Source organism: Monopterus albus, unplaced genomic scaffold (genome assembly GCF_001952655.1).
Source record: "Monopterus albus unplaced genomic scaffold, M_albus_1.0 scaffold428.1, whole genome shotgun sequence".
NCBI classification, from domain to species: domain Eukaryota; kingdom Metazoa; phylum Chordata; class Actinopteri; order Synbranchiformes; family Synbranchidae; genus Monopterus; species Monopterus albus.
In genome coordinates, this window is record NW_018128308.1 from 123604 (window position 1) to 146894 (window position 23291).

A 23291-nucleotide genomic window follows, 5' to 3' on the forward strand; every position below is an offset into this window, starting at 1 on the left:
TTTTGGACTTTTCAGAGTCAGTTAAATCTCTTTAGTTAAGTCTCTTTTTTGGCCCATTTTTCCAGAGGAGAACATTCTGCCTAATAATTATGCACACCTTGATATAGGGTGTTGATCTCCTTAGGCCACACCCTCCCTCGTTACACTAAAACACATCACCTGATATGCATTAAGTCCAATAAGCGTTCAAGTTTATACTGCTTGGAGTTGGAAATTATGGATAAAATGATGATATGGTCAAAATACTCACTTGCCTAATAATTGTGCACACAGTGTAGGTTTGCTGTGAGATAGCCAGAGTCCGCTACGCATCCTGAGTCACATCAGTCTTCTAACAGTGGGTCCACATAGACTGTATCTCTCTATCAGATTACAGGACGGATGCAACTCAAGGCAGCTAACAGAGCCATCTGTCATCTGCATTATTTTTTTTTACTTAAAATAACCTTTTTGTGCAGGCTGTAACAGCTCAGCTTCCACAGTCATCATTTTACACACCATACAGCCTGAACTGAACCACTTACAAGTAACCACCGCATACACACCATCCCAGTATACAGGGGGCCAAAGTCTGCAGCCCAGACTGGTAACCAAGCCTCCTGTGGTAAAGTTAATTCAAACCCCAGTAGCTGTTGCTCCTTTTGCCCTTTTTTATTACCTCATGTAAGAGGTAAACAAGAAATGGGGACATGGTGAGTGCACTTCCATATTTTATAGAGAAAGACATGAGGCCGGTTAGAACGGTGGAAAAACCAGGTTTCCAACAGCTAATGAACGTGGTTGTCTCCGGGTATGAAGACCCAGAATGGAAACATTTTTTAGCTTTATGGAGAATGCAGGGGAACAGGGGAAGAGCTCTTTACAGACTGTCACCACTTGGGATTCAAATTCACCCTTGAAATTCAAATTAAAAGAGATCCAGTGGAGTTTGTTCACCTTGTTATTCACCAGAAGAAACAGCGTGTATCCTTGAGGTATAATAGCCATGTCAAATGTATTTCCTTCATTGTTATCACAGTCAGAATTATCTGTTGATCCATGTATAAAAATATAGTGTGATAAGCTTTTTGTCCATGTCCTCCAGCCCTAGTATCTCCAGCAGTCTGACTAATAAAACCCCACAGTAAGTCTGTTCAGTCAGCCAGTCAGACAGGTGTCCCTACAGGCTGTCTGCTGCTGCTCAGGTCTTCTGTCTGGAAGGTGGAATGTTTTCTACCATGTGAACAGGAGAATCTGACCTGACCTGATTGACAGATGAGGAATTATGGGAGTTGGAGTTCTGACACTCTCCTCTGTACGATCAGGCTTGTCCTGTCACAGATCTTTTTGATCCATTGCTGTCAGGAAAACGAGTGGCATGTCAAGGAGCCGCTCTGGAGCTTTGTTGTGAAAAATTCATCACGATCAGTGAAGTGAGTCTTCCATGTGACTCAGGTAGTGTTTAAAGGCAGCTGTAGTGGAAGGACTTTACTAAGCAGTAAAAAGATGTTGTCCTCTTCACCTTTTATCTCTCTCCCCCCCCAACCCCTCCACCCTCCTCTCCTGCAGGTCGGCTCTATGCTATGCAGACGGGCATGAAGCTGGACAGTAAAACACCAGAGTGCCGAAAGTTCCTGGTCAAACTCATGGACCAGCTGGAGACGGTAAGTCACATCTGTGTGGACCTGGTATGGGCGGTATTATACACTGTACATGTAAGTTTTATAGTAGAACACTGTCGTGGTATGGGCGATAATATACACTGTGCATGTAAGTTTTATAGTAGAACACTGTCATGATAGAGTCGTATCTAGAATAAATGGAAATGTAATTGAGCAGCTGGTCCATTTTACACATGATGCTGTGGATATTTGGATTTGTTTGAGCCCTTTAAAGACATCTCATCCATGCAGGCTTGTAAGTAGACATTGGAAGTTCACCTTTGACCTTGGAAACAGCAGGATCCATTTTGTATCTGCAGCTCTGGAGCTTTCAGTCATATCACATGATCAAATAACCAGATGGGATTGTTTGTGTTTGGATAATTCAGTGTATTAGATCCCTGACAAAACAAGGTATTTCATCACGTCCAGTGAATCCTATAGTTCCATAAACCTGTCCTGCTGGTTATTTTGCAATGATCTAACTAAAGTTAAAGTGAGTAATACCTCTGTATTAACAGTGTAGAAAATCATAGGGTTATACAGTATATCTGTTCAACCTATGTGTCAAGGTAGATGTAGTTTACGCTATTTGATATTTAGCCTTTTATATCAATATGTTTATATCCCAGCTTGTGTTTTAACTCCTTTTGGAACTGTGCAGCGTTAGCATCTAGTCATCAGCCATGCTCCAGTGGCTTCTCAGCAAAGAGAGAAAGTTGCGTGGTTCCTCTGTGGCAGTGGACTGACCTGCCTGCAGCATGCCGACCAAAGGCAGCTGGTGGCCTGATGGCGCTCGGCTGCTATGACACTGAGCAAACCTACTGATAAGCTCCTGTTCATCAGAATGTTGCATAGTAAAGTTCCAGCTTTGTCTTAGATTCAGACAATATTGCAAATGAATTCTACATAATTTAATGTAGATTTGCAAAGGAGCTGACAGAAATCTGGAATGAGAGAATCATGTAATAGTAAAAATCTTGGAAACTTCTGGATGAGAGAATCATGTAATAGTAAAAATCCTGGACGGTTTTAGGATCAAGTGTTCAGCTCTGAAAAGCAGATCAAAATAAATTTGGACAAAGAACTGAGTGAAGGGTTGATAAGAGTCTGTTTTGGGGTCACATTAAACCAATAAATACTTAATAAAGCGTAGTGGCCTGTAGAGGCAAAGCGACATGGGCCAGCTGACAGCCTCATTACTCAGCGTACATCTCTGTGAAGTGTCCAGAGGCAGAGCAGTTTAAAATGGAAAATGTTGCTGGACCACTGTCCTTACACAAAGGTAGAGCTGATGCCTGCCTGTAATGTCACTGCCTGGGTCTGCTGTAATGAATACACACACTCTAAAAGGCCTGAGGTTTGAGGTTTCCTGACCACAACTCTCAGCGCCTGCCAGGAATCAGGGTCTGCAGATGTGTGCAGAGCGACCCCTACATGTTGTATTTACAACACAGCAACTCACTCACTGTGTACGACTTTGAATCAGTGCCTTATTTAAAGCAGCAGGGCCAGCCAGTGGGGTTTTACCAACCAAACTGGACCTTTTTAGTTTCACCTTAAGTTTTTCAACATGGGCAAAACTAGCTAGATTTTACGAGGTTGTTTAATGAGGAGGGGAAGCAGGGAGGGGGTGAGATGAAACCAACACAGGCTAATGAGCCCAGAGCGTCCCAGTGGGGGTCAAACAAATGAGTCCTTCATTAAGCCTGAGAGGGACAGAGGGCGAGGTGGTGACTGCTGCAACTGCCTAGTCCTGAAGTCTTCATTTTTACTGCTGTGACACAGGATCCCTGGACAAGGGGTGAAATGAGGAGGTGAATGGCATCAGGCTGTGGTGTTTCTGCAGGAAAGGAGGAGACATGGGGGGAGGAGAGAGGGAAAGGAGTGGAACATCCTACAGTGATGCGGGACTCGCATTTATTGAGCGCTCAGAGCCATTTAACTGTTGGACAGGGACGAAAACAGACACGTGCACAGGGCTCGACCCTCACACCACGTTTTACTCAGGCCCCAGGGACCTGTATTAGTGTCTCCCACCAGGACTCACACCTGCTGCTTTTAGGTGCGTGTTCTTGTTAGGTAAATTGTTGATTTGTAATACTGAGCTTTATATTGGAAGTAAAATTCGGCAACTGTTCATCAGTTGCCATCACAAGTGTTGGTATTAGCTTTAGTACTGACCTGTTTGTGTGTTCTAAGGTGCATGTGTTTGTCTGTATATATGTCCCCTGCAGTGGATGTTGTACTTGCAGGTCACATGCTGCCACTGATATTTAGTTGTTGGGTTGTAATGAGGTGTCAGGAGTCCTGATGGGTAACCTGTAAACATGGAACGGGTAAAAAATGTGTTGATGTTACTTCACATGCACTGGAACAGAGTGAGGTCTGGAAGGGAAATTTGGAGAAAACTGGACGTTAAGGACAGTGGGCGTTGTTGATGGATGTTGGCACGTTGACCCCAGACTATAAAAACCGGTTCAGCTCTGATTTGGTACATCCCTAGTGGTGTTGATGGATGTTAGCACGTTGACCCCAGACTATAAAAACCAGTTCAGCTCTGATTTGGTACATCCCTAGACAACGGTGTCCATCTTTGGAGAAGTGCAGTTTGTTGAAACATGGGGGGAACCCTGAGGTTATTTGTCCAATAAACTGTTACTGGTATTTGTGACTCATTTCTACAGAGCAAGACAAGACAGACCACAGCAGCTTCTCTCTCTCTCCTCTCATATGTGTAATACATGTCGGACTCATTAATTCTATTTTCCACCATCATCTCTGGCCCAACTCTTCACTCTCACTGGGACGGTGGAAAAATCATTTGTTTAAAAATCTGTTTCGCATGGTGCCGAGTGGGAATTCACCAGCAGCCACCGGTCTGCTAAATTCAGAGGTTTGTCTAGTGCCGCAACCACAGATGTTACAGTGTAAAAATACACTTTTTACACTTTATTTTAGCTGCCTCTGAAGGAATTTATGGCATTATGGTTGACATATGTGATGAAAATTCAGTCTGTCTTTGAAATATGTGCGTGAACCTGTGGCATGGCTTCATAGCACTGAGCCGGCCTCCAGCAGCCCGCTTCTCAGAGCGGGAGTAAGGTGTTTGGGACTGAAAGAACAGTCAGATAAGGGAACTGTGATGTACCCAAAGAAACAGAAAAGACAGTAAGCAGGAGCAAATGTCAGGCAGCACAAGATGATGGACAGACAGCGAAGAAGAGACAGGAGGAGTGCATGTATGACATTAGATGTGGAACATCTTGAGTCATTCAGACCTGTTTATGTCCCCGTGTGTGTTGATGTGGAGCTACTTCGCTGTTTTCTGTCCTGTGTTTCCCACTTTGAATAATGCAGAAATGCCATTATTTGCATACTGAAAAGCCACGTCACCTTAAAGTTTGTCTTATGACAACACTCAGGTGCTATATCTATGACTGAAAACATTCTGAGGAATGATCACAGAGACCGTCTTTCAGTGAACATGAAGTAAATTCTGAACCCAGCCTTTAACTTTTTGCAGTTTTTAATATTTTAAAAGTTGCTAAATGTTGTACAGTTCCCTTAAAGCCAGGTTTGAGTGTACTGAGTTTTATGTTGCCTGCCCAGTTGTCCTTCCTTCGTTCTGTACTCTGCTCAGTGGTTTTACATTCCTCTGCTCTGCTACAGTGCGCACACACACACACACACACACACACACACACACACAGGCTGATTTAAACAGTGTATCTATTCAGGCTGGTCAGGGTCCACCTGCTGGGAGGAACCATCTTGTTTGCTTTAGTGGTTTTACAAGAAACCTGAAGCCCTGCTGGACAGTATGATGGAGAGAGGGAAGGAGGGAGAGTATTCATAGGAGGGAGTACATTCACTGCACATGGAGGGAGATGGAGGCGCTCTAGGTGGTGCCCACTGAAGGGAGGACATGTTTGCCTGAGTTAAAATGACAATGACAATCTATCTATTGCTTTAATGCTGCTAAGAAATTTGGTGCATAAGTACGCACATTTATGAATTAATGTAATGTTTTGGAGGTGGGATGAATGAATTAGTCAGAACTAAGTATGAAATGTTGGACATCAAGTCCTGAGGGAGGTAATGAGGGTTATCTCAGCCTGGGCTCGGAGACACGAGTTTCTAAGAGAATGGCTACATCACAGACTGGAGGTGTGGAGCAGCCGTCAGGGAGAGGCTGATGGCACGTTCACATCACGTGGCGGGGACGGTAGCGATGGGAAAGACTCCTAGGTTGATGGTCATGTGAGGATTGAACATGTATTGACAAACTACTGTATTTGCTAACGTGTGGCAGCCATGTTGAGTGTTTTATCAGAATCAGAATCAGCTTTATTGGCCAGGTGTTTTGGACACACAAGGAATTTGACTGGTACAGCGGCTCTCAATGTGCATGTACATGGCCTTCTGTAAGGCAGCAGTGGGCAAGTAACTGGTATAAGGCTGAGAACAGAACTAAAGAAGTAGACACTGGTTAATCAGCACCAGTATGATAGATTGTAAATGTGGCATAGAAAAATAAAAACCTTCCCAGTTGCCTTGTGGGAGGTGTGGGATGTTTCTTGGCTTGAGTCATACTAAGGAGTTAAAGTCAGGATATGTCGGCACAGATGTTGACTGTCCTTTGTTTAATCTGTTTCTTGTCGACTATATGGAAAAACATAACAAATTAGCTCGATTTGAGCAGAAACTGGTAAATTATTCCTCAGAATCTGCAAATGTTATCACGTACTGACTCAGTGGGTGTTCTGTGGGACTGACCTTCACAGGTCCTATGTTTGAGCTGAATTATTTGCTTCTCGTTCTAATCTAGAATTTATTCAACTTTTTTTGTAGGTGAGAATTTTTAAAATATTGTTTACAGCCCTTTTATTATGTAACAGCACAAAATGCAGCTCAAACATGCACAGTCTGTTCCTAGGCACCGTCCTTGGCAGAGCCTGAGTCGGTGTGTGTTTTTATTCTTTTATTAAATGTCGGCTCACTGTGATTGTAGTAACTGTTCCATCTGCTGCTATTGTTCCAGTGAAGTGATGAGAGTGATGGAATTAAGTTGAATGAAAATGAGCTCTGTTGTTTGTTCTGTGTTTGCGTGGTGGATTTGTTATGAGCCGCTGTCTTTCATGGTCACGTCCTTGTTCTTCCTCTACCAAGATTCTTCTGTTCCTCTTTGGTGTGTTTGCCATTTCCCTCTGGAGGCACTCACTCACTGTGTACGACTGTGTGTGTGGAGTAGGTTCATCTGTGTGAAGTGTGTGTGTGTGTGTGCTTCTATGAGCCTGCCATTATGTGTTTGTGTGAACGTGTGTGGACAGATCGTGTTCCCTCTACAGTATAACTACACCCAACATCATCTTGGTATTTATTGTGTATTCCTTCCAATTATGATCTTGTCCTTTCATGGACTGCACTTTTGACCTTTCACAATAAAAGCCGGAGCCGATTACAGTCATCCCACTGGAGATTTAATGTCTGATGAATCAATGTGAGTGATTGTGTGTGTTTGTTTTTGTTATGCAGATGAAGAAGGATCTGAGTGACAATGAATCCATCACTCAGGAGGTGGTTGGTAACGCCCACCTTGAAAACTACGCCTTAAAGATGTTCCTCTACGCCGACAACGAGGACCGAGCAGGACAGTTCCACAAGTAAGAAAAGCATCAGAGGTTTTGTATGTGACTCTGGTCCTAAATGTTTAAGTGTAAACGTCGTACGTGTCTGAACGCGGTTTGCCTCCAGACCAGCCAGTCACTTTTATATTTCCTCCTCCAGCGGTGTGGAGCACTTCTCAGCGTCAGTGCTGTTTTCAAAGTCAGGTTATTGAAATAAGTAAAACGCTTTGAGTATCTCTGCTCTTCCCTTTATCCTTGTCTTTCTGTTTCTGTCCTCTCCTCTTGTTTCCTCTCTCCCCTCTTTCTCCTCACGTCATCTACCATCTCCTCGTATCTTGGGTTTCCTTCTTTTCTCTGCTTTCCACTCCTCTCTTCTCACAAACAATAGTAGTGTAGCGGACATGTACATGACGTGTGTGTGTGTGTGTGTGTGCTGAGAGCGATGACTCAGCTGCTCCTCCCCTCTGCTCCAGCCACAGTCATCGCCGTCCATCCACACCGAGTTTCAGGGAGGTCATGATAAATATTGCAATAGTGATGATTTCATCCTGTTCTGTAACGGTGACCTATAAAAACAACTTGGATGTAAATCCTGTGCATAATTCTTCCCAGGAACTTTTACTTTTACCTATTTTTTTTCCACACAGAACACCTGCTGGTTTTTCTTTGTTGAAAAGGTTTGAAGTGCAAACGCCAACAACAAAACAAGCCAAAAAAACAGAAGCCATGAACTGAATCAGGGTCCATTTTCACAACGTAGTATAGGCTATAAACGAGCAGTTCCTTAGGAATCAGGTTAACGCTGATGTTTATCCTAATTCTTTTTGTTAACGCGCCATATCAAACTGAGTATGGCACTAAAAAAACATCTGTTTTAGTCTTTTTGAGGACAAGATGCCAAATGTCCTTATCTGAATGTAATTATGAGCCAGTATATGAAGCTGCTGTAACATCTTCAAAAACATTACCACCCATAAACAGCCAACAATAAGTTTCATTATTGATCAGTCTGATTATTTTTCTGATTAATTTATTGTCTATATTAAAATGTCATGATCACCTAAATGGCTAGTTGGTTTCCTGTCTATCGACTAATCAATAACTGACCAATCATTGCTGCTTAATTTACATTGTAAGGGCAATGTTATCTGTGATTTTATTTGGTTTGAATCCTAGTTTGTTATAGTTGTTGTTTGCTCTGCTCTTTGTTCCCAACAGTTTTCATGAAATTGTATTTACGTAGCCTGAAATTGCCCGTTTGACTCGGGGCTTTACAGCCGGTTCCAGGCTACTACAAGGCTGCAGGTCACCTTTCCTTCCATGGAAGCAGGAAGTCTGGCTTCACCTGCAGAGCTTTAGGTCAGGAAACCACCTCGGCCAGCGGCCCTGACAGCCTGTTGATCTAGTGTGTGTATATATGGGTTTTTGTTATCAAAAAGTCTGAGATAAGTGTGTTGACAGGAAATCATGTAGAGCTGGAGTGTTTCCTCTTTAAACTATGTGTAGTTTAAATCATGATAGCTACGTTGTTTTAACCTTTGAAGTGTTAATAACTTTGTCCACTGTCAGCGCAGTTTCCACAGAACCTGGTCAATGTGTAGAAGCAGAAACCAGGAGGAGGGAGAAGAGCAGGGAAGAGAGAAAACAGCCATGTGATGTGGTTGATATGAAGAGCCAAAGAACTAAAACCTTCTTCTGGGAAATTAGAGGAGTAAAGTGGTTTCAGGTTCCAGGTCACATTTTTCATTCCTCTTATCTGGAATATGATGTGTGAGGTTTACCAGGTCATTTCCTGATGGAAAGCATCTGTGAATTAAAGAGTTCTGGGGAAATTATTTTAATGTCACACTTTTAATGATAACACGTCCTGAGATTTCTCCCCTTTGCCCTCAGTTTTTTTCCGGAGTCACTTCTTGTTTTCGTAGGGGCATTTTGTTACCTGCTCAACTTGTTTCACATACTGAAAAAGAATCACATCAGCTCACGTAGGATGGGAAACAGGATTCAAAAGCCCTGTAAAATCAATAATCAAAAGTAATCAGCAATAGGTGTGAGAGGAAGAAAACAGAACGGTAAAGTGAGTGGTGTCCACAGAGGGCGCTTTCTCCTTCATGAACTCTGTATATGACACCTTAAGCTTTCTGTGGGTGTGAACGGGGGACCACAGCAGGAAAGCCAGTTTCCCTCCCTGTCACTGAGTGTGAGCAGCTGGTGGCAGTTTGGGGAGGATGAATGGAGGCAGGCGACAGGTTCTCTGGGCTTTGTGGCATAAACGACTGCTCAGAAACCCCAGCAGGTAAATTAGGCAGGGCTGGGTGATACTTCTGCTCAGCCTGTGTTTTTACAGGAGGCAGCGGCCTGCGCTGACAGGACCCAGGCCTCAGCACTGTGTCATGTCACTCCTAAACACAGTCACATGTTAATTAAAAACAGGTATACACAAAACTATGCATGCAGACATGTGACCTGCAGCTTTGTAGCAGCCTGGAACCGGCTGTAAAGCCCCGAGTCAAACTGGTAATTTCAGTTACGACACAGAGGTGAATGTTTATGAGAAACTTCCTCCACCAGTGGGTCCACTGCTCAGTGTGTACCACACCACAAGGACCCATTCATGTTTTTACCTTTACTGTGTGTGTAACTGAGCGCCGGTAAATCTTTGCTGTGACTACTATGTGTCTCCCCTAAGCCCAGTAAACCTCAGCCTCACACTTACAGCGCAAGTGTTTAGAGAATCACATTTTGCATGCGGCTGTTGTTGTGGCCGGTTTGGTATGTCACCGGGTCAAAGGTCAGATCGTTATAAAATATAAAAATTGTGAAACTTGGTTTTATCTTGTGATGTTCTGGCATCACCTAATTGAACTAATGGTTTTGTTTCCCATCTTTCTATCTCCCTCTTTCACTTCACATACTCTCATTTCTCTGCCTGCTTCCTGCCTTCCTTCCTACTTTACTTCCCATCACCTTACCTCTGTCTGTCGTCCTCTGTCTCCTTTTTTCCTCCAGGAACATGGTCAAGTCTTTCTACACTTCCAGTCTGCTGCTGGATGTCATCTCGGTGTTTGGGGAGTTGTCAGAGGAGGTGAGATAAAGACCCTTTGTTTTCTGCAGACTGTCTACAAAATTCTCCCAAGTGATAATCAACAAAGCCCAGATTATCGTTAAGGGGTTTGTATAAGGAAGGAGGTCAAATTGCTAGAGGGTGCAGCTGGTATGAAGAAATCCCCCTGAAGAGTCCAGAACCAATACAGTGTTTATCCTGTTGTCAAAGGCAGACAGGAGTCTGTGCTTTGAAGTGAAACCATTTTGCAGTAGATTCAGGTGTTTCTCATCGACCTGTAAATCAACTCAACAGTTAGCTGTTTCTGGATGTGTAGTCCTTCCATGATCGCTCAGTGATACTAATACTGCTGTTTGTTCGTTAGTGGAGAGATCTTTTCATTTATACATGTGCCTTACATCTCATGTCCTTACTGCCCCTGTATGCCTCATCCACTATAGTGACACGCTGAGCGTCAAGAAATGTGACGAGGGACTCTCATCATATTTTATGATTAAGTGTAGCGGCGAACTGATAAGTCAAATAATCAATTGATGAATCATTTAGCTTGTTCTCAATGGTAGAAACTTTGCTGAGTCCAGTTTCTATATTGTGGACATTTGCTTGTTTTCTCAGTCGTCGATGAGAGTAGGCTTTATATACTGTCGCTGCATTTTAGACTGTATCCCAGAGAAAACGGGTCAGTTGAAGATGTCACCTTGGCCTGTCGGATGTTTTTCACCACGTGATTAATCAGTAACATGAGAGAAATCCTGGTTGATTAGTGGGTAATGAAAATAATTGTTTTCTTCACAGCCCTGACTAAATGTGTGGCCTGATGTGTGATGTTGGAGGCTGTGACACGCAAAGCTTTGTACACACACACACACACTTACCCATCTCTGTAAAAATGTGTGATACACAGCAGGTCTTTTGTCTGTGAGTCACTTAGAAGCTGCTAAAACATCAGCAGGACATGCAGTTCGCTGTTGCACTGAGTGAGCCCTGATGGACACTCACACATGCACATACTCAGTCCACTGTCAGACAATGAGTCCTCAGAGTGGCCAGTGGTGAGACTGACATTCAGGACTGATTGAGTTTCAGGCAGTCAAAAGAGGTTTTCAGCAGCTTCCCACCTGAGCTGAGTGGAGTCAGATGAGTTGGCACCGTGTTGTGCGACCTTGTCCTCCATCAGGACCAGGGATGTGTTTTTGGCCCAGATCTGATCTGATCTTGTATTTACTTCATTAAATATGTAACAAAATATGACAAACTGAGCAGCTGTAACTTAATCTAAACCTAATTTTTCAGAATCGACTGAAGGGCCTGGTTCAAACTTTAACTTTATAAGCCTGAAGTATTGATATGAGATGACTGAAAGAATAATGTCACGCCTGAAATTCACATGACGCTGTCCACTAAAGTAAAGATGAATGTTGGAGTTCCACCTGTGCACTGGCTAACTACCTTTAGCTGCTCTTTCTATACAGTAAGACTGAGGCTAAACAGACACAGCAGGCTCCAGTGTGCCATTGTTTCTGAGCTGCTGAGGACATGATACTTATCTGGTATCTGTTCACTCTTATCAGCCTCAGGCCAAAGTAAATCTGCTGCTGTCTTCTCGCTTTGCCTCCTCAGCTCTTACCACCTGTTGCCTCTCCAAGCCACTCTCATGGATCTTTTACCACCCTGACCTACTAGTTAACCCATGTTTGACCCCAAGTCCTTCATATACTTCCATCCCTTACCGTCCACCAACTGTGACCTATATTTTATTACCCCTACTCCCTTAAATTGACCTTACAGCCTGACTAACAGCCTCTTGTATTCATCTCCACCCCTGACTTAATCTCTGCCAGAACATTCAGCACCGGAAGTATGCCCGCTGGAAGGCCACCTACATCCACAACTGTCTGAAGAATGGGGAGACGCCGCAGCCTGGGCCCATCGCCATGGACGAGGACGGGGAAGCAGGTGGGACACACTGATACAATACGGGAAGGCACACACATTCATGAACACACACATCGTTGTGCTCCCTGCTAAGAAACATTTCTCTGCTCTCTCTCCTGAACTTGGTCTTTAAAGAACTCTTTCGTTTTCTAGGTGCTTTGCGTGTGCGTGCCTTTGTATTACTTACATTATAGGAACCAAAACCTGTTAACACACTCACATTGGCCAGACGCTGGTCCCCACAAGGAAATCACTGAATTTTAGGGTGGCAGCATGGTTTAAGGTTAGGTGTTAGGCAGGTTATGGTTATGGCTAAGGTTAGGATAAGTCTATAGGAATTGAATGTAAGTCAATATAAAGTCCCCACAAGGAATGAAAACACAGCGTGTGTGCGTGAAGCCAGGCTCTGCATTGTGTGCCTTATCAGGTCTAAGACTGTTGCAGGAAAGTACTGTGGTAAAAAGCAGAGACTTTGGGAGATAAGCAGCAGGTAAACACAAGTTGTGTTGTGTTTTGAAATCCAAAGTGACTTTGTGCTTGTGTGTGAGAAAATGAAATGAATGTGAATTTGGTCTTTGTGTGTGTCTCAGTACAATAAGGCTGTGCTGGGCCTCCGTGTGTGTGTTTGTGATATTTATTATTTTCCCTGTTCCTTGCATATCCAGCGAGGATCAGCTCTTGAATCATCGACCTTTTGTCACATTGAAAAGCTCCTGCCTCTGATGCCAGGCCTGGACCATAAAACATAACCTTTAGCAGAAAGAATTCATGGGAAACGCCACTAGATCCCCAGGAGATAGACTGACTTAGCGAGACAACAAAATGGCCATAGCAGTCTTTAAAGTTCATTGTGCAAGTTGTGGGAAAACACAGGGATCTAACCTTTTTGTTCGGCTGCCACCGGGGCGCCTCTTCTTAAAGTTCACCGTGTTACAAGCCGAAGGAGCTTTGCACTAGGTCAAGACCTCCAGATGATGGTTTTCTGCTCGATGGTTTTCTGGCTGATTGGTCCAATTTACCAGCCGTCCCCCAAGCTCACCAGCATTTGGTTTTTTTTTTAGCAGGTGGTGATTTAGTTTAAAATGATTCACATCAGGGGTGAGTGGAGTCTTTGGAGGGGAGTGCGTGACCTGGGGGAAAATAAACACTGTATGAACGCTGCAAGAACTTTGGTTAAGCTTTTGGACATGACAAGTTTTTAGTTGAGTAAAATCCTTGTAAGAGCTTCTTGTAGTGAGGCAACATTTACTGCTGATGCAGTGGGATTTTTGGAAAGAGTTTTGTGGAAAGAACAAATATATATTCCTCAAATTACTGCCTTGAAATAAGTCTTGTTCTGGAATTTGTATCACAACCTGGGTATAATGAGGAGAAGGTTGTGGTTTCCTGTTCCCCATCACACACAGAGCACTTTATCAGTATTACATACTGCTACGTATGATGGAGATTACTTTCCACAAGTCATTCTTCTTTTTTATGTCCCTGTAACTATTTAAAGATACATTGCTAACAACTGGGATGCAGGAGACTGTGGTGATTAAGTTTTACCTTCATTTGGTTTAAAGTTCCTCCACGTAGTGAAGTGCAGCTTTGGAAAACTCTGTGCTTCAGTTTCTGGTTGAATCAAAATGATGGCGATTGGCTCTCACCTGGATGTCGCCTGCGCCTTCCTCACCTTTCTTTAGTGTAGCTGGACAGGGCGCAGGGTTGCAAAGGCACGGCTCATTCACAGTGAATGGCAACGGTCGCTGGACCAGCCTTTTGAAATCATTTGTGTGAATAAGGAGGGGATGGACTTTTAAAGACAGCAGCAGTGATGGCAGCTAAGTAGAATTTAAACTGGACCATGTGAGACTCCCCAGCATCTGGACTCATTTTCAGATTGCATGTTGAGAGCTAGAAATTGCATCAACATCCTCAGGGGAAGACGCCAGGCCAAACGGGAATGCCCTTTGGCATTAGAACCTGTGGTCTTACATTTGCCTTCCCTGTAGGAAACATGAAATGCATGTTTCATGATGTCGATGAATTCCTGGCTAAAATAGTGACACATCTGCTCATCCACGCCCATTTACTCCACATATGTGCAGGCGTTTGACCCAAAGGTCGCCTGCTCACCCATAACATAACATCCACCAATCCATAACACACCATACATGTACTTTAGTAAACGGACACACATCATAGCTTCATGTAACTGCACTTTCTTTTCCTTTTTAAGTATTTTCTCATGTCTCTCCCACACCGTCACACCCTGTATCTACTAACATGGACTCCTCTACGCCTCTGTCTAGTGTGGGTTAGGGTCTCTGTGTCAGTGATTACATCATGATGGCTTATCCCCAGTGATGGATAGCACACTGCTGATATCATCCACCCAGCGTGCGTGGGTGTGTCCTGCTCTCTGAGGTTTCGCTCCTATTATTATTTATTTATTTTTTGTCAGTATCAGGATTTTATCAGCATTTCAACACTGGGAGTCAGTGTGTGTTTGTCTGTCTCTTGTCTCATACTGACACATCAGCAGTCCAGATGTTTTGTTTTTGTGTCATCTGCCCCTCCATCAGAAAGCAGTCCTTTGTGACATGATCAGCTCTAGGCCACTGTTGGTCTCGTAGACTAAACATGGTTTTCGGTAGGTGGAGGTCACTTTTGTGGGAAAACTGTGCATTTTTCCTGCTGTAAAAACCAGAGGTTTAACACTTCAGTGGTCAAAATGCACTTGTTTGACAGTAGAGATGGACCAGAGAGCGAGGATAGTGATGTGCAGCAGACGTTGATTGCCGATGTCTGAGCTGTTTACTGGTCCCTCTGTGCCTTCTGTCAAACTGAATTTATGTGCAAACCTGTAAGATATTCCAGTTTGTGAAAGATGTTACCCAAGCTTTCACTACTGAAGGACTAGTTGTTCTCTGAGACGCCCAATGGCCACTGTGAGAATATTCTTGGGCTTTCTGGTTTGTTCACGTTTTATTTGATGGTTCCAGTGGAGTGTACCACACAACCCGGACAGCGATGTGCTGTTAGGGCAGGGTGTCAAAAATGATTTGTGTGTATTATTTAGGCCATCCTACTACTCTCTGCTTCTACTGTCACGCTTACTGACACACAGTTATACCAGTGGTAGTTACAGAAAGACCATTGTCCCCCAGGAGCCTCTGGTCTGACGTTTCATTGGCTCAGAGGGGGATGTGTTTAGCAAGAGGAAAGGGGTGGAGGGAGGGGGCTGAGGAGAAAACAGCTTCCAAAGCTTAGCTGAAAAATAGTGATATGTGTTGTATTTTGTAAGACACAATATTAAACGGCTGCTCTGGCAGCCTTCCCTGTAGGACTGTCCAGATTTGTGCGACCCCATCTGTGCTGTGTTCTGGAGTTTAATACGCTTTAAAAACACACATCTGTTCCTCCAACTGGACTTCCTGGATCATATTTTATTGTCTCACCATTACATGAGTACCCCACCCCCAAGCACAGCCTGTCTGCGGGAGTCCGTCCTTACAGAATGTGTGCTGGACCACTACCCATAGTAAAGGTCCTGTTTTCCAGCTAACACCACGTTAGAAGTGAAGAGCACCCTCTGAATGGCAGCTGAGTAGCTCCCGACAGGAGACAGCTGACTCACTGAAGGAACATAACTTAGAAACCGTGTTAGAAGTGCCCTTTGGCAAGTCTTTCAGCCACTAATGGTCCCAGAGGAGCTGCTCATTTCCTCATAGTTCTAGTAATCAAATGTTTATTTTTAGTTTTGTTTTTATCAATGAACATTTTCCATCATAGTTATTGTTGACAAATCTAACAGTGTCTTTCATACTGTAAGCATGTCTCCTTTCTTTGTTTTGGTCTAGTGTTGTGATTATTACTTGGTTGTGAAGCACTTTCTCCCTTCACTTCAACATAACCTCCACTTTTATCATGCGTATGTATAGATGTACATGTTCATAGTATGTAAATACTTTATTCTTTCAAAGTTCTCAGCCTAACTTAAACTGTGGTGGCTGAGAGAGCTCAAAGCCCAGCGGCATGAAAAATCAGACAAAACACGAGCAAACAAAGAGCAGCTCAGCAGCTTTCAGTAACAGGAACACTGAATACACAGAACACACACAGTCAAATTAAGACCTGGCAGATGTGGCATAACATGCTGCAATTACAGAAAACATGGAAAGACAAGATGTCCTGCAGCTCTTGGGGAACACGAGAGAAGCGTGTCGGGTCACCGAGGGCTGGTCTACAGTTAAAATGCCGAGGACGGCTCCGCTTCATGTCCCAGTCCTCATCTGAAACCAATTTCTGATTTAATATCTTTGAATGTGACTTACACACTCTCTGGCGGGGCAGTTTAATCTTATTTTCATGAATTCCAATCATTTCACCCAGACCCATTTCGGATGCGCTGTTACCTGATGTGCCTTTGATGGAGAAACAATTTTCGGTATGTGACTGAAGCCAAGTGAGGCCACGGCGTTTAGGCTCCTCCATTCACCACCATTCTGTTGAACAGCTTAGTATGTCCTATTCCTTTAGGCACTGACACCTCTGGGCTCTATTAGATGAACATAGGAGGAATTGGCGATGAATGGTTCATGGCAGTGCCACAGCGATGTGGCTTGTCTGGTCCACGTGAGTTGCATTGACCTGAATGTCAGTTTGTTTGTAGGGTGCATCATTTGCCAGTTCCATTTTACCAGCAGACCATGTAAAAGGTTACCCTTATCAGCTGAACATGTCCATGTTGTCAGTGCCACGTTCAGTTGATAAAGGAACTGTGGCAGTGCGGTGCAACCATCTTCCTTCTCTTCGCAGTTGATGATCCAGGCCAGTCTGGTTTCAAACCACATTTTCAAATTGTTAATTGGTTGAACCGGGTCTGGTGTTGTGCTCATTGACAGCTCTTTTTGCCATAGTCGGAACCTGCGTCCATAAAAAATGACAAAGATGCTGGAAAAATGGCAGCAACTGTGGGAAAAGCAGGTTGCTGTAAGTTTACACACAGAGACACTGACTTTTAAGCTCTAAAAAGTTCAAATGTCTGGCAGAACATTAAGTGAACAACAACATCCACTGCCGCCACTCTCACACAGACGTCTGTGGGATGGATACGTCACTAGTCATGCACTGGTAAGGGCCAAACAAACCACCCCCACCCAAGAAGCAAAGAAGTGGAAATCAGCTGACTGTTCAGTCTGATTATGAGGCCCCTACACGGGGTCGATGGGTTCAGTTGTTTTATGTCCAACTGGGAGAGCCTCCGTCAGTGAACACCTGATCTGGAACCAGGCTACAGCGACATACCTCCCCAAAAATGCTGTCTTAAACGCTGCCAACAGGTTTCACTGGAATGGTTTAGTCTGAGTGTCTCCACGGAGCCTTTAATGAACTATGCTGCATATGAATAACACACTCATTACACATCCAGCAAGTCTCACATTAAACAGTCTCACCTCTGCCCTTGTCATTTCTTTTCCTTCACTGTCTCTGATAGATGACTTTGGAGGTGAAGGCTTCTCAGGCCTGGGCCCCTTCCACGGGGCTTCCTTCAGGGGAGGGTCCTTCAGGGATCCTTCTGTCCAGTCCCATGAGGACCAGAGTTTGGGTCCGGGTCCCGCTCCAGGCATTGGCTTTACCCCTGGTCCAGGATTGGGACCATCGGCTCCCCCCACCACCAACTACAACAACATCCACATCCCACCAGGGGCCCACGCACCGGCCAATACTCCAGCTGAGCTGCCCCCACCCACAGGTATGGAGCAGGGACAGCCTGTTTGGGACTACCCAGTATTTTTTGCCACACCAGCAGCAGTACTCTGTGCTTGGAACTCACTGTATTTCTGTTTGTAGCTGCCTTTTAAGAGCCCGAGGGGGGCGAGTGCTTGGAGCAGGTGGAGAGGTCACAGTTAGGTCAGACATGTCTGTAACAACAGCACAGAGAAGACGAGCCGCTGTAGATGTCTTAGGTAGTGGAGATTACATCTAAATAGTCGGAGAGCTTCTATCTGTCGACGTTATAGATGTTAATGCAACCAAGTTATGATGACACAGGGCCCTGTACCGTCCCCCTGGGAAATGTCCATGAGCTGTAGACCGCGGGTGCAGGTTTCAGTTTTGTTCGAAAGATGGATGAAATGCTGAATGACAGACTGTACAAAGTTACAGGAGCTAGTGGAACAGGGCCTAGACAGTAAGTGACACTATGACTTTGGCTGTCTATAAACCATCACCATTGCCGTCAGCACCTCTTGTTCAAGAGAACTAAACCTGCTGAGTAGACACAGCTGCCCAGATGTCAGAGATTGGACTTCAACTATTCATCAGCCAGGGAGCCTCTCTGCTCCGGGTCCAGATGTCATGCACTTATAACTCTGCCTGTACGGGAGGGTGGGTGATGGAAGGTAATTATAGTAATGATAGGGTCATTATGGTGTCATTATGCCTTGCTATTCTCTGATGATCAATTGTCTATGGTGAAGTAGATGATCTGCCTTTTTTTTGGTTCAAAGCCCTTCTTGTCATCAGTCCTCTAATCCCTGTTTCATGCTAATTTCCCCTGATAACAGTGTATACGTGACGGCATTAAAGATTTCTAGCACTGCATTCAATAACACCCCTCCCTAGGAGAGTCACACTTTGTTCAGCCGGTGCTGTGGGTGTGTGTGTTTATGTTGGGCTTTGGTGTAAGTGTTTGCAGATGTCCTCTCCAGGCTGTGAAGAAGAGAGAAACGCTCTGAAGTGAGGGTTTCTGGATCTTAACTATGGCCAAATTTGACTTGTGCTGTGGAGTTTGGTAATGTTCACTGATAGCTGTAATTACTGGGGGCTTGACACAGAGACTCATGTTAATTGTGCGAGACATAATTGTCCCCCTGTGGCAAATCAGACAAAGGGTAATGCAACGCCTTTGTCAAGGTTCTTGCGCCTCCTGATTATTTTGTTTGCTTGGGTCAGAGGACATTTAGATTCAGTTTCCTACTTCGAGGGATGCAGCACAAAACAAGGTGTGGTGGGTCGTGTAGCGCACACAGAAAGCAAGTAATTAGGGGGGTTACAGCATGGGTTACACAAGGCTCTGCACAAAGATCTGGCAGGAGAAAATCCAAACAGTGTTTCCCCACACACACAGCTGGGGGTTGTCTGGCCGACACGTCCCTGCTGTAAGGAAGACGTGAGTGGAGAAAATGAGTGACAGAAGTTGACTTTGGCTCTGGTCCGGTACCTGAAGTCATCGCTGACAGACGAGGGGCGCTCACTCCCTGTGAGGTGCTGTTGATTACACCCGAGCGGCAGGAGTTCTGTTAGTCATACACACTGTGGTGTGCGTTCACACGTGTGGTTCAGTCCTGTGTGTGTTATCACTCCCTCTGAAAGTCTGATTATTTTAGGCTTATAGTCTAAAAACAAATCTGGAACCAAATTAATTTTAACTCTGATCTGATAGAAAACTAGAGGGAGCATAAACGGATCAGTCACTGAACTTAACCTCTGTTTTACTTGGAGGGATTCTAGTGTTCTGTCTCTTTCTGAGGGGTTTTCACTGTCACTGAGCCACTAACTCGACTGTTTGGGATACAGTCGTGGTTCAGAGATACCAACCAGACTTGGGGACACAGTTTCCCAAATGTTACTGTTGTAGTAAAAGGGTTTCAGAAGTGAAGCGTTGTCCTCCAACTGGACGTTTCCAGTATTGTTTAGGGTTGTTTTACAGATGTTTGTATGCCTGTATGTGTAAATTTGAAAACCCAGCTACAGCTAATTTATGATCAGTGTGTTAACCACCATTTTACTGTTTGTGGCTTTAATTAGTGGAAAACTGTGGTGTCCTTTGTTCTGCTTCACACAGTTGAAGGAAAAATGACACAGACAAAACAGTTTCTGCTGTTTGTACATAAAGTCAGAAATAAATGAAAGATTAAAGGTGGGCAACTGTGGTTCAGTGGGTAGAGCGGTCGTCTCCCAACTGGAGGGTTGGAGGTTTGAATCTCAGTGCCTGCAGTCCACATGGCGAAGTGTCCTTGGGCAAGACACTGAACCCCTTCCCTTGCCCCCTGATGGTTAGAGCCACCAGTGTGAGTTGGCGCCACAGATGGCTGCCATCAGTTCTGTACTGGAAACAAATTCCTTGTGTGTAACATACTTGGCCAGATAAAAGTGATTATCCTTAAAATGCCATGTCAGCAGTGAATAAATAATGGTATTTCTATGCATTCATATCTGATCATTTCTGCTTCAGACAACATTCAAGACAAAATCCATTGTCTTCCAAAATGACACACACTGCACATCTCTGAGCTGGTTAAGTTTAGGTACCAAGGCAACTTGGTGAGGGTTAACAAAAACTCACGGTTCAGTATAAAGACACTGTTTACTGTCAGACCTGAAACAAACAAAGTCCACATTTTGGTGAAATGATTCTACTTTTGTAGCATCAGTTCAACCTTCACTTGTCTGTTGTGTTTATCAAAGCAGAGCAACTTAAATTTCACTATTTGTGAAACCATTTGTTTCTCACCTACTGCACTTTATCAGATATGTTTTACAAGTAACAGGCACATGAAGTCTCAGTGCACATCGTTTATTATTTAGTATTTGTTTTTGTGACCGGCAGATGCAGCTAAACCAGTGCCTATGCCCCGATCGGTGCCCGCTGTTGACCCCACACTGTTCGATGCCCAGCAGCAGGGTAAGAACACACACACGTATACACACTGCATAGAGAGTGTGCACAAAGGCACAGCTCACACACAGCACTGACATAAAGAGAGTATTTTTCCTTCCTCTCCTTCCTGCTGTCTCTTTAATCCTGGAAAAACTGATCAGATGTCTGCTGCTGCTGGTGGTTTAAAGGTGAATATCCATCACTTTTAAAAACACTGCTGCTTGTCAAGACGTGCCTCAGTAGCCTCTGGCCAGAACACAGTTCATAAAACCTTTCAGCCCTCTGTGGTCCATCTGGCAGCTTTCTGTTAGTGAAGGTGTTGGAGCGAGTCCAGACTCACACTTTACCTTTCACTGCAGCCTAAATGCGTTTTGTTGTGTTTGATGGTCGACTTCCCACGTTCATCCTGGAACCGACTTGTTCCTTTGACTGGTTTTTTAACTTGATACACCTCCAGTCAGATCACAGTTACTTGGCATGTAAAGGTCCCTGTGTGTGTGTGTGTGTGTGCGCGCTATTTAATGAAGTCCACTTATCATAAATGATACTATAAAATGCAAATTTTGTGATAAAGAAGCAGCACAGAGCCTTGTCAGCCCTTCATGAATTAATGATGCTAAAATCATATTGCAGTTCTTCGGCTGAATATTGTAGATGCACGAGGATCTGAGATGCACATTTTTCTTTATGTAGATTAGTGTGCATACTCAGCAGAATCCTTAACTGGACAGGGAGGGGAAATGAATAATTCTGCCTCAGATTTTATTCAGATGTCACTGCAAAGTTGTCGAAGCAACAAAAGCTTTTCTCCTCACAGACTGAATTCAGGCTCGATAAACTGTGTGACTTCATCGCTGTTCAGTTAAATTGTAAAGGCCTGTTTGAGGATTAGCCTCAGTTCATGCAGATGAATGGAGAAAACTGTTGCTCGCAGCACTTTAAAGCATGTCAACCAGTCTGAAAAGGAGAGGCATGTGTTTCCTGTTCAGCAGCTCTGAGTCGCTCCTCTGCATTTTCCATTCATGAGACAGAGATGAGATTTTGAATTCATTCACCCAGCAGTCCTCTCTCAGCCGCCCTCCTTTCTTTTCTTCCTCTCGTCCATTTGTGACGTAACGTGAAGCCACAAAAGCTTCAGCTTTATGGTCTCCTCCATAAAACAGCTGTATGTTGTATGTTGTATGTTGTTTGACTTCTCTGATGGATGTGGAAAGTGTCTGAAATCTCAGTTGACAGCTCGCTGCTGAATAAACAGGAAGTAACGTGCTGTAGTTGTTTTCATAGTGCTGAAACAGTTCAGCAGTAGTTTAGATAATCAGGTGGTGGTTTAACCTGTCATATTAGGTTTATGTGTTTGTTTCTATTGCTGCTGTTCTGTTTATGTGTCTGCATTAAAAAATATAAGACTGTTCATCTTGAAGAGTCAGTTCGCTCCAAACCAGAACTTCTCATTTACAGCTGTTGCTTTCGAGCCGTGCAGCTGGTTTTGGTTTGACTTGGCCACGGTCTCAGGTGTCAGCGGTGCTAAACATCCACACTACAGTTTTCACTGGGATGATTTCACATGTGGAAAGGGGCTCCAGTAACTTAAGGACTTTAAAATGAAGTTCATCGTGTGGTACAGTTTGAGACGGTCGGGGTCTAGACTCTACTCAGAACCAGTCAAGGACCTAACACAGACTCTTCTGGTTTTGTTATCATGAAGCTGAGTTGTTGAATAGTATTCTTAGAAACGTGCAGGAGGTTTTCTATGGAGGTTGTGTCTAGTCCTGCACTGTCTCCTGCTCTGCCGGCCGAGCAGCGTGCGGTGGGGAGGGAGAGCCACAGAGGCATGGATAGAGTTAGAGTCCTTTGGTGACCAAGTGAGGGAGGGGGAGAGATGTAGAGGGAATCGATGAGGAAATAAAGGAGAAAAGGGAGGAGGATGGACTAAAAGGATGAGTGAGAAGGAGAGGAGCAAGTGAAGAAATGTGACTCGAAAGAGAAGTGGAGTGTTGATTGTAAAGGGGGGGGGGGGCAAGAAAAAAAATTGGTAGAAAGGAAGAAGAGAGCAGATTGTGATGGATGGTGTGGGAGACTGGGCGGATGTGAGAGAGATGGTGGGGTGTTGCTCAGCAAAGGAATAAAGCATAGAGTCAGTGATGCTGCAACTCGTTTATACAGTATTGTTCAAAATAATAGCAGTACAATGTGACTAACCAGAATAATCCAGGTTTTTAGTATATTTTTTATTGCTACATGGCAAACAAGTTACCAGTAGGTGCAGTAGATTCTCAGAAAGCAAACAAGACCCAGCATTCATGATATGCACACTCTTAAGGCTGTGCAATTGGGCAATTAGTTGAAAGGGGTGTGTTCAAAAAAATAGCAGT

General features: G+C 44.1%; 1 protein-coding gene across 2 annotated transcripts in view; it reads left to right on the top strand.

Moving 5' to 3' along the window:
- The window catches only part of vta1 (vesicle (multivesicular body) trafficking 1), a 32419-nt gene that overhangs the window by 7045 nt on the left and 2083 nt on the right, over window positions 1–23291 (top strand). The window contains exons 2-7 of one of the 2 annotated variants that reach the window (XM_020586886.1): window positions 1549–1643; window positions 7179–7306; window positions 10280–10355; window positions 12176–12290; window positions 17752–18009; window positions 20869–20943. In XM_020586886.1, coding sequence (XP_020442542.1) covers window positions 1549–1643; window positions 7179–7306; window positions 10280–10355; window positions 12176–12290; window positions 17752–18009; window positions 20869–20943 — 747 coding nt within the window. The remainder of the gene's footprint in view (window positions 1–1548; window positions 1644–7178; window positions 7307–10279; window positions 10356–12175; window positions 12291–17751; window positions 18010–20868; window positions 20944–23291) is intronic. The other variant, XM_020586887.1, reaches the window with a different exon arrangement.